At 45.6% G+C, this 12422-nt stretch overlaps 1 protein-coding gene across 2 annotated transcripts in view; it reads left to right on the forward strand.

The window, feature by feature from the left end:
- Positions 1–886: 886 nt before the first annotated feature.
- Positions 887–12422, forward strand: part of MARCHF5 (membrane associated ring-CH-type finger 5) — a 46747-nt gene continuing 35211 nt past the window's right edge. For both annotated transcript variants that reach the window (XM_038764798.1, XM_038764799.1), the window contains exon 1: positions 887–1151. In XM_038764798.1, coding sequence (XP_038620726.1) covers positions 1117–1151 — 35 coding nt within the window. In that variant the 5' untranslated portion in view covers positions 887–1116. The remainder of the gene's footprint in view (positions 1152–12422) is intronic.

Below are 12422 nucleotides of genomic sequence, written 5' to 3' on the forward strand. Positions count from 1 at the left end.
GTGGGCTCCCGGCTTTCATCCCCATTTTCCGGAAGAGGGGACTGAGGCCCAGAGAAGTGACGTGACTCGCCCAAGTTCACGCAGCAGACAAGGGGCGGGGCGGGATTCGACCCCACGACCTTCTGACCCCTAGGCCCGAGCTCTCTCCACTAGAGAAGCAGCGTGACTCAGTGGAAAGAGCACGGGCTTTGGAGTCAGAGGTCATGGGCTCAAATTCCGACTCCTCCACTTAGCTGTGTGACTTTGGACAAGTCACTTCACTTCTCTGGGCCTCAGTTACCTCCTCTGGAAAATGGGGATTAAGACTGTGAGCCCCACATGGGACAACCTGATCACCTTGTATCCTCCGCAGCGCTTAGAACAGTGCTTTGCACATAGTAAGCGCTTAACAAATACCATCATTATTATTATTACTTGTACATTTCTATCCTATTTATTTTATTTTGTTGGTATGTTTGGTTTTGTTCTCTGTCTCCCCCTTTTAGACTGTCAGCCCACTGTTGGGTAGGGACTGTCTCTATGTGTTGCCAATTTGTACTTCCCAAGCGCTTAGTACAGTGCTCTGCACATAGTAAGCTTTCAATAAATACGATTGATTGATTGATTGATTGACTGATTATTATTAGGCCAGCCCGCTTCTCCGCTTGACAGGCAGCGGGACTACAACTCCCAGGATGCGCCGGGCGCGCGCGCGGGGCGGGGGGGGGGGTCCGCCGCTTCGATCCGGCGCGGCATGGCGGCGGGACTACAACTCCCAGGATGCCCCGGGCGGGGGGGCCGCCGTTTAGCTCGGGCGCGGCATGGCGGCGGGACTACAACTCCCAGGCTGCCCCGCGCGGCGCCCGGCCTGGCCGCGCACGGAGGCGGAGGCTTTTACCTCACAGAGGAGGCCCTTCGGGTCGATGGAGTGGCGGGCGGCGGAAAGGGACCAGACCCCGGGTGGCTGTTCCTTCTCCTCCTTTTTCTCCTCTTCTTTCTCCTCCTCTTCTTCCTCTTCTTCGTCTTTTTCTTCTTCCTGCCATTGGGCCGCCCGCTGACTGGGGTTGGGAGGCGCCTTGGCCTAACCGAGGTCCAGGCCCGTGATCCTTTGCGGTTGGCCAGACCCCAGGCACGACCATGCCGGACCAGGCCCTGCAGCCGCTGTTGGACAGGTACGGGAGGCGGGGAGCCCTCAGGGCGAAACGAAATGATCCCCCGGCTGATCCTGACTGCTCACCTCCTCCAGGAGGCCTTCCCAGACTCAGCCCCCCTTGTCCTCTGCCCCTCCTCCTCATCCCCCCTACTCCCTCCCCCTGCTTTACCCCCTTCCCAAAGCACTTGTGTATATATAGGTCCATCTCTAATTCTATTTTATTAATGACGTGTATCTATAACTATTTATTTGTGATGCTGTTTTTTAAAATGACATTTATTAAGCGCTTACTATGTGCAAAGCACTGTCCTACGCTCTGGAGAGGTTGCAAGGTGATTAGGTTGTCCCACGGGGGGCTCACTGAGCCACGCTGCTCTCCCTTCCCCTCTCCAAAGCACGTGTGTATATATAGGTCCATCTCTAATTCTATTTTATTAATGACGTGTATCTATAATTCTATTTACTTGTGATGCTGTTTTTTAAAATGACATTTATTAAGCGCTTACTATGTGCAAAGCACTGTCCTACGCTCTGGAGAGGTTACAAGGTGATTAGGTTGTCCCACGGGGGGCTCACTGAGCCACGCTGCACCCCCTTCCCCTCCCCAAAGCACGTGTGTATATATAGGTACATCTCTAATTCTATTTTATTAATGACGTGTATCTATAATTCTATTTACTTGTGATGCTATTTTTAAAATGGCATTTATTAAGCGCTTACTATGTGCAAAGCACTGTCCCAAGTTCTGGAGAGGTTAGAAGGTGATTAGGTTGTCCCACGGGGGGCTCACTGAGCCACGCTGCTCTCCCTTCCCCTCCCCAAAGCACGTGTGTATATATAGGTCCATCTCTAATTATTTTATTAATGACATGTATCTATAATTCTATTTACTTGTGATGCTATTTTTTAAAATGACATTTATTAGGCGCTTACTGTGTGCAAAGCACTGTCCGAAGAGTTGGAGAGGTTACAGGGTGATCAGGTTGTCCCACGGGGGGCTCACTGAGCCACGCTGCTCCCCCTTCCCCTCCCTAAAGCACGTGTGCATATATAGGTACATCTCTAATTCTATTTTATTAATGACTTGTATCTATAACTCTACTTGTGATGCTGTTTTTTAAAATGACATTTATTAAGCGCTTACAATGTGCAAAGCACTGTCCTAAGCTCTGGAGAGGTTACGAGGTGATTAGGTTGTCCCACGGGGGGCTCACTGAGCCAGGCTGCTCCCCCTTCCCCTCCCCAAAGCACGTGTGTATGTATAGGTACATATCTCTAATTCTGTTTTATTAATGACGTGCATCTATAATTCTATTTACTTGTGATGCTATTTTTAAAATGGCATTTTTTAAGCGCTTACTATGTGCAAAGCACTGTCCTAAGCTCTGGAGAGGTTACAAGGTGATTAGGTTGTCCCACGGGGGGCTCACTGAGCCACGCTGCTCCCCCTTCCCTTCCCCAAAGCACGTGTGTATATATAGGTACATCTCTAATTCTATTTTATTAATGACGTGTATCTATAATTCTATTTATTTGTGATGCTATTTTTTCAAATGACATTTATTAAGCGCTTACTATGTGCAAACACTGTCCGAAGCGCTGGAGAGGTTACAGGGTGATCAGGTTGTCCCACGGGGGGCTCACAGAGCCACGCTGCTGCCCCTTCCCCTCCCCAAAGCACGTGTGTATGTATAGGTACATCTCTAATTCTATTAATGATGTATATCTATAACTATTTATTTGTGATGCTGTTTTTTAAAATGACATTTATTAAGCGCTTACTATGTGCAAAGCACTGTCCTAAGCTCTGGAGAGGTTACAAGGTGATTAGGTTGTCCCACGGGGGGCTCACTGAGCCATGCTGCTCCCCCTTCCCCTCCCCAAAGCACGTGTGTATATATAGGTACATATCTCTAATTCTGTTTTATTAATGATGTGTATAGATCTATAACTCTATTTGTGATGCTATTTTTTAAAATGACATTTACTAAGAGCTTACTCTGTGCAAAGCACTGTCCTAAGCGCTGGAGAGGTTACAAGGTGATCAGGTTGTCCTACGGGGAGCTCCCAGTCTTAATCCCCATTTTAATAAATAATAATCATGATGGTATTTGTTAAATGTTTACTAAGTGCAAAGCACTGTTCTAAGTGCTGGGGAGGTTACAAGGTGGTCAGGTTGTCCCATGTGGGGCTCACAATCTTAATCCCCATTTTACAGATGAGGGAACTGAGGCACATAGTAAGTGCTCAATAAATACGATTGAATGAATGAGCTGGGATCTAGGCGGGGGGAGACAGGGCTGCTTCTATTCTTACTGGAAAAAAAAGATGCCAGCTGGGAGCAGAGACCTTATTTTCAGTGGGGCTCTTCGTTCACCTCCCGCCAAGATTCATTCATTCATTCAATCGTATTTATTATTATTGTACTAAGCGCTTGGGAAGGCCAAGTCGGCAACATATAGAGACGGTCCCTACCCAGCAGCGGGCTCACAGTCTAGAAGGGGGAGACAGACAACAAAACATATAAACCAAATAAAATAAATAGAATAAATATGTACAAGTCAAATAAATAAATAAATCGAGTAATAAATATGTACAAACATATATACACCTGCCGCCCACTGCCCAACCAGGCTTAGCTCACACTTGCCGGTGGCCAGTAGGCTTTTCACTCCTCCCCCCTCGATGCCCTGAAGAACAACTCCAGCAGTAATGGTAGTATATTGATGTCCTTTAGTGAGCCTAGGTCAACAGTGAGCCACGAGAAACAATCACATGCCAAACGGTACTTCACGGTAACATTCGCAGCACAGTGCTTAGCACAGCGCTTGGCATACAGAACGGTGATAGGCAACCACTGAAGAGTTTCGAAGAGGGGGAAGACATGCCCAGAGCGTTTCGGTAGCCACCTACCGCGTCGCTGACCATTTAACTTTTGGCACTAACAGTAATGATTCAGAGTTGGTAAGATTAAATGATGCGACTTACACAGCATTGATGTTACTGAGGTTTCCACTTTTCTGTGACCTAAGTATTGTTATTTCTAGATGTGTGTCAGATTTTTTAAAGTTGTAACTATTAATCTATGTAGTGGGAATCTGATTTTCTAACCTAATGGGTGTTAGTCTCATACCGAAGTGGAAAAAGACTCATGAAGTTTCATTAAATTGTGGCTTTGCAAGCAAACTGATACTGAAAAAGGATACTAAGCAGAGTGAAAAGTAATGAACCAAATTTTTTCATCAAGCAAAGGGCCAGAGATTTCCTTTCAAATCAGCGTGTGATTGTTTGAGAACATACTGATATTCCTTTTCAAATATTACTTTTAAAAGGTCTGCAAATGACATAAAGATATAACTGGTTCAAACCAGTGGTCCGGGCAGCTTTTTATTGTAATTCCAAAAAGGGAGACAGGATGTTGAAAGAAAACGTGTGGAGGTTAACCTTCCTATATAAAGGGGATGTACTGTCTAACCCCTTTAACCCTCAAAGCCATGAATTTGCCCCATTTCCTCTTTCAGTGTTGAGAGTTTCAGCCTGCCCTATGTTTATCACTCACTGGGGAAAAATTGCTTTTTATCCCTACCCTTGTTTCCTTTCTTTTAGCCAGTTTTCTATTCAACAGAATATTATCTCCAATTAACATAATTTTTTTTTCATGTGTTTGTATGAAACCTTATCACAGCACTTCTGAAAATCCACATCTGTTATGCTTACTGGTCTCTGTTCTGTTCCCTTACGTCGAATTCTGGATAATTAGTGACGTTTGACTTATCCCAAAGGATTATATCTAAATTCTCATTGAGAAACCGTATAGCCTAGTCAGTCAATCAATGGTATTCATTGAGCGCTTAGTGCGTGCAGTGCATTGTACTAAGCACCTGGGAGAGCAACAGAGTTGCTAGACTCATTTCCTGCCCAAAATGAGCTTACAGTCCAGAGGGGGAGAAAGACATTGATATAAGTAAGTTACAGATGTGTACATAGTGCTTTGGGGCTGAGGGTGGGTTGAATATCAAGGGCACGGATCCCTTGATGCAGAAGAGCGAGGAAGTCGGAAACCAGGACTCAATCGGGGAAGGCCTCTTGAAGGAGATGTGACCTTAATAAGGCTTTGAAGGTGGGGAGAGCGGTGGTCTAGCGTATACGGAAGGGGAGGGGATTCCAGGCCAGGTGGAGGATGTGGGTCAGTGGTGAAATAGACAAGGTCCTGGCCCAATGAGCAAGCTGGCTCTAGAGTGAATTTATTCATTCAATCATTTATTGAGCGCTTACTGTGTGCAAAGCACTGTACTAAGTGCTTGGGAAGTATAATTCAGCAATAGAGACCATCCGTACCCAACAGCGGGCTCACAGTCTCAAAGCGGGGAGACAGACAACAAAACAAAACTAGTAGACAGGGTGTGCGGGCTGGATTGTAGTAGGAGATCAGAAAGGTCGGGTGAGCTCAGTGCTTTAAAGTCCCACGCTCCTGGGAGTCATGGGAGTCCCAGCTTCACCACTTGTCTGCTGGGTGACCTTGGGTAAGTCAGTCAATTTCTCAGCACCTCAGTTTCCGTATCTGTAAATTGGGAATTAAATAATAATGATGTTATTTGTTAAGCGCTTATTATGTGCGAAGCACTGTTCTAAGTGCTGGGGGGATACAAGGTGATCAGGTTGTCCCACATGGGGCTCACAGTCTTCATCCCCATTTTCCAGATGAGGTAACTGAGGCACAGAGAAGTTAAGTCACTTGCCCAAAGTCACACAGCTGACAACTTGTACTTCCCAAGCGCTTAGTACAGTGCTCTGCTCACAGTAAGTGCTCAATAAATACGATTGAATGAATGAATGACAAGTGGTGGAGTTGGGATTTGAACCCATGACCTCCGACTCCCAAGCCCGTGCTCTTTCCACTGAGCCATGCTGCTTCTCTACCTGTTCTCCTTAGACTATGAGCCTCATGTGGGACAGGCACTGTGTCCAACCTGATTATCCCATGAGCCCCAATCAATCAATCAATCAATCGTATTTATTGAGCGCTTACTATGTGCAGAGCACTGTACTAAGCGCTTGGGAAGTACAAATTGGCAACATATAGAGACAGTCCCTACCCAACAGTGGGCTCACAGTCTAAAAGGGGGAGACAGACAACAAAACAAACATACTAACAAAATAAAATAAATATTTTTTATTTATGTCCCCCGTGGGACAGCATCATTACCCTGTATCTACCCCAATGCTTAGAACAGTGCTCGGCACATAGTAAGCGCTTAACAAATACCAACATTATTATTATCCCGGATTGACCTCAGCGCTCTGTACAGTGCTTAGGTGTTAATAATAATTGTGGTATTTGTTAAACTGCTTAGTATGTACTGAGCGCTGGGGTGGACCACAGTAAATCAGGCTGGACACGGTCCCTGTCCCATGTGTGGGCTCGCAGCCTGTCCCCATTTTACAGAAGACATCCCCAAAACTCATCTGTCCGTAATTCCCAGAATCACCCCTTGAACCATCTTAATAGTCGGAAGCTAAATTGGCTAGCCACCAGTTCCCAGGTTACAACTTCCGTTAGAGCTCAGCATGATTTCATGGGCAGAGCACAGACCTCGGAGTCCAAAGTTCATGGTTTCTAATCCCAGCCCCACCACTTGTTGTCTGGGTGACCTTGGACAAGTCACATCACTTCTCTGTGCCTCCGTTCCTTCAGCTGTAAAATGGGGATTGAAACTGTGAGCCCCAGGTGGGACAGGGACTGTGCCCCACTTAATTTGCTTGTATCCACCCCGGCGTTCAGCACAGTGCCTGGCACATAGTAAGCGCTTAACAAGTACCACCGGCAGCATCAACTCTTAGGCCATCCAAGCCCTGTAGTACTTGTTTATCAGTTTGGCCTAAAATATCCTGTATAGTCACCACTGTTTGCTCTCCCGTGATCTTATTTTGAAAGCCAGAATGAAAACGCAGCTGACGGCGGAGAAATTGGTGATGAGTTTACAAGCCCAGCATCACCTGTTCGCTCATTCTCCCCATCACTTCACCCTGCCTGTCTCTCTTCCTCTCCCTTAACCTGAAAACCATCACCACCTTCAAGTTTCAAATCATCGGCTTGCAACCGTTTCCCCTAGAAAACTGCTCTGTTTAGGCCGTGCTGTTCAATTCATCCAGCTCGGCAGGAGCTAATAATTTAGTCACTGCAAATACTCTATGAGCTCATCCTCAAAACTTGAGGTAGTAGGGAACTTTTAGACTAATGTAAATTTCTGACCTGCCAGCAAAATCCCGAGGACAGTTAGAGACCCCTACTGTGATTTCATTTCACTTTCCCATGCATTTGCTCGAAGTTCACGGAAAGAGGGAGCATGGCCTAATGGAAAGAGCCTGTTCCTGGGAGGTGGAGGTCCTGGGTTCTAATTCCAGATCTGCGTGGGTCAGATCGCTTTGACGATTGCTCAAAGCAGGATTATGGCATGATTATGATTATTAGTTAACATTTACAGACTTCTTCACCATATGCTTGGAGGGGCAGGAAGGACCGGGGGGAATGCTCTGTGTACCCTGGCCTGTTCATTGTCATACTTGTTGAGCATTTATTTTGTGCAAAGCACTGTACTAAGCACTGTACTGGCCTATTGTACTGTTCAGCTGGTCTGGGATGATATGGGGGTAGGTACATCTTTTAGTATCAGTCATTCGTATTTTTTGAGCATTTACTGTGTGCTGACTGTGTACTGTGTGAAGTCACTTCATTCATTCATTCATTCAATCGTACAAGTTGGCAACATATAGAGACGGTCCCTACCCAGCAGTGGGCTCACAGTCTAGAAGGGGGAGACAGAGAACAAAACAAAACATATTAACAAAATAAAATAAATAGAAAAAATATGTACAAATAAAATAAATAGAGTAATAAATACATACAAACATATATACATATATACTCTAGGCCTCAGTTCCCTCATCTGTAAAATGGGACTCCAAGCCTGTTCTCCCCCATACCTAGACTGTGAGCCCCATGTATATATGTATATATGTTTGTACATATTTATTACTGTATTTATTTTATTTGTACATATTTTTTCTATTTATTTTATTTTGTTAATGTGTTTTGTTTTGTTCTCTGTCTCCCCCTTCTAGACTGTGAGCCCGCTGTTGGGTAGGGACGGTCTCTTATATGTTGCCAACTTGTACTTCCCAATCGCTTAGTACAGTGCTCTGCACACAGCGCTCAATAAATACGATTGAATGAATGAATGAATGTAGGATCTAATGTTCTTGTGTCTACCCAGCGCTTAGAACAGAGCTTGGCACGTAGTAAGCGTTTAGTAAATACCACTATTATAAGGGTATTTATTGCTTCTCTTCAGCCCACGGAATTAGCGGGGCGAACTTAACAAAGAAACTCCCGTTTTCTCATCGTATTCATTTTAAGAACTTTACGCCTTTCCAAACGCTGTACTAAGTGGTAAGAGAAGGGTTACAGATAATCAACCAGACCGGATCCCTGGGCCACAGTGGGTTCACAATCCTAAGGGAAACAGGAGGGGATACAAGCTAGAGATACACAGGCAAGCAATAGCGTGGTCAAAAAAGGCAGATGCAGTAAAGAAAGAGCAGCAGTAATATCAAAAGCTGCAGTACTAGCCAGTGCTGCTGACAGAAAGTTTCCAGATGTCTGTCAATCAGTGGTATTTATTGAGCGCTTGCTACGTGTACAGTGCTTTGCACATAGTAAGCACTTAATAAATGCCATTATTATTATTACTACTGCACTGTACTAAACACTTGAGAGAGAACAATAAAACAAAATTAGCAGACACGTTCCCCGCACATAACAAGCTCACAGTCTAGAGGGGGAGACAGACATTAATATGAATAAATAAGTAGTTTATAATACATAATGTAAAGATACGTACCTAAGTGCTGCGGGGTTGGGTGTGGGGCGAATATCAAATGTCCCAAGGTGCCAGACCCAAATGCGTGGGCGATGCAGAAATGAGCGTGGGGGGGGGCTTAATCGGGGAAGGCCTCCTGGAGGAGGTGTGACTAACACTAACAGTTGGAAAGCCGGGCTGCAGTTTCAACTTCTCTCCATCCCTGTCCCGGATGGACTTTGCCCAGCAGTGGCCGGCAGGGAAGGGCAGCCCTCCCGGACCGACTGACCCCAGGCCTCTGATGCCGGAGAAACCCCAGTGTTTATTGAGTGTTTACCTTGTGCAGAGCAATCCACTAAGCGCTGGGGAGAGCACAACACAACAGAGTTAGTCGACAGTGCCCTGCCCATAATGAGCTTACAGTCTAAAGAGGGAGACAGACATTAATATACATAAATGATTTATAACGTAATAGATACTCCCTTGTCTTATATAAATGTCTGTATTCTCCCAAGCACCTAATACAGTTGCACTCAATAAACACCATTGACTGATTCATTTGTGGCAAACAGTTTGTCTGAACTCAGGTTATGATTACGTCTCAAGTGACCCATTTCACCTCTTCTGAAGTTGTCTGCAGGAAGATATTTCACACCAAAGAGTGTCCAGCCGTCTCCTCCCCTTACATCAACTTAATCACCTCCCCTTTTTCTAGTCTCTGTTTAAACTCCAACTCCTGTGCGGCCGAAGTCTTAGTGGGAACCAGGAATGAGGCAGGACGGGCGTGGGAGGGGTGAGTTGGAGGCCTCTGAAAACAGGTTGTCTAGCAGAAATGAGATCAAGGTGCCATCTTGGGTTAGACCGGGCTTAGGGGGAGGTCAATCAATCAATCAATCGTATTTATTGAGCACTTACTGTGTGCAGAGTACTGTACTAAGCGCTTGGGAAGTACAAGTTGGCAACAAATAGAGACGGTCCCTACCCGACAGTGGGCTCACAGTCTAGAAGACCCAGTGTTCTGCTACCTATTGACAGTGAAGGATGCTTGTACGAAATGATAGTGCTTTCTTTTTTTATTCATTCATTCAATTGTATTTATTGAGCGCTTACTGTGTGCAGAGCACTGTACTAAGCGCTTGGGAAGTACAAGTTGGCAACATATAGAGACGGTTTTTTATGGTATTCTATAAGTGCTCACTATGTGTCAACCTCTGTTTTAAGTGCTGGGGTAGCTACAGTTAGGTCAGATACAGTCCCTGTCCCCCGTGGACAGTCTAAGTAGGAAGGAGAACAGGTTCTGAATCCCCATTTTACCGATGCGGAAACTTAGCATAGAGAAGTTCAGTGACTTGCTCAAGGTCTCACAGCAAGCAGTCAGGAGAGCTGGGATTAGAACCCAGGTCATTTACCTGCTAGGCTCCTGCTCGTTCCACTAGGCCATCGTGCTTCTCTCTCTCTCTCCCTGCCACGCCGTCCATCCTCGTGATGCCAACTAACACCCTAATTTATTCCTCTCTTCTTTCAGCCTGCTTCAATCAATTGTATGATGCAATTCTCCTCCTCCCCATCCTCCCCGCCCTACCTCCTTCCCCTCCCCACAGCACCTGTATATATGTTTGTACAGATTTATTACTCTATTTTACTTGTACATATTTACTATTCTGTTTATTTTGTTAATGATGTGCATTTAGCTTTAATTTGTTCTGACGACTTCACACCTGTCCACATGTTTTGTTTTGTTGTCTGTCTCCCCCTTCTAGACTGTGAGCCCGTTGTTGGGTAGGGACCGTTCCTATATGTTGCCAACTTGGACATCCCAAGCGCTTAGTACTGTGCTCTGCACACGGTAAGCGCTCAATAAATATGATTGAATGAATGAATGAATGCAAATCCCTCTAGACTAAACTCGATATAGGTGGGCTGTAGTGTTGTACTCTCCCAAGTGCTTAGTATGGTGCCTTGTAATTTTTAATTTTTAATGATGGCATTTATTTATGTGCAAAGCACTGTTCTAAGTGCTGACTTAGTAAGCCCCCAATAAATATGATTTAAATGTCAGTAAATGGTTGATATTTATTCCTGTTGCCTGTGTTCATTCAATTGTATCAAGCACTTACCATGTGCACAGCACTATACCAAGCACTTGGGAAAATAGTCTATTAATAAACAGACACATTCCCTGCCCACCACGAGCATACAGGCATTAATCTAAATAAATTACTGATCTGTACATAAGTGATGTGGGGCTTGGAGGGGGGTGATGAATAAAGGGAGCAAGTCAGGGAGACACAGAAGGGCATGGGAGATGAGGGAAGGAGGGCTTAGGGAAGGCTCCTTGGAGAGATGTGCCTTCAATAAAGCTTTGAAGGCTGGGGTGGGTGGGGAGAAGGGAGAGTCATTGTCGGATTTGAGGAGGGAGGGCATTCCAGGCTAGAGGCAGAAAATGGATGAGGGGTTGGTGGCGAGACAGATGAGATTGAGGTATAGGGGCATTAGAGGAACAAGATATGCAGGCTGGGTTGTAGTAGAAAATAATAATAATAATAATGGCATTTATTAAGCGCTTACTATGTGCAAAGCACTGTTCTAAGCGGTGGAAAAGCAGTGAGGTAGGAAGGGACAAAGTGATTGAGTGCTTTAAAGGCAGTGGTGAGGGATTTTTGTTTGATGCGGAGGTGGATAGACAACCACTGAAGCTTCTCGAGTGGGGAAACGGGTCCTGAACGTTTTTATAGAAAAATGATCCGGGCAGCAGAATGAAGTATCGACTGGAGTGGGGAGAGACAGGAGGCTGATAAGAGTAATCAACGCAGGATGGGATAAGTGGTTGGATTAATGAGGTAGTAGTTTGGATGGAGAGGAAACGGTCGATTTTAGTGATGCTGTGAAGGTGGAACCGACAGGATTTAGTGGTGGATTGAATGTGCAGGTTGAGTGAGAGAGAGGAGTCATTGATAACACCAAGGTCACGGGCTTGTGAGACAGGAGGTATGGTGGTGCCGTCTACAGTGATAGGAAAGTCAAGGGGAGACAGGGTTTGGGTGGGAAGATAAGGAGTTTGGTTTTGGACGTGTTAAGCTTGAGGTGACGGGAGGACATCCAAGCAGAGATGTCTTGAAGGCAAGAAGAAATATGAGGCTAAAGAGAGGGAGAGAGATCAGGGCTGGAGATATAGATTTGGGTATCGTCTGCCTAGAGGTGGTAGTTAAAGCCGTGGGAGCAAATGAGTTCTCCGAGGGAGAGGGGATAGATGGAGAATAGAAGGGGACCCCCACAGTTAGGGGGTGGGAGGCAGAGGAGGAGCCCCAGAAGAGACTGAGAATGAACAACCAGAGAGATAAGCCGGAAGCCAGGAGAGGACAGAGTCGGTGAAGCCAAGGTTGGATAATGCTCCCAGGAGAAGGGAGTGATTGACGGTGTCAAAGTCAGCT

The sequence above is a fragment of the Tachyglossus aculeatus genome, chromosome 22, assembly GCF_015852505.1.
Source record: "Tachyglossus aculeatus isolate mTacAcu1 chromosome 22, mTacAcu1.pri, whole genome shotgun sequence".
Classification (NCBI taxonomy): Eukaryota; Metazoa; Chordata; class Mammalia; order Monotremata; family Tachyglossidae; genus Tachyglossus; species Tachyglossus aculeatus.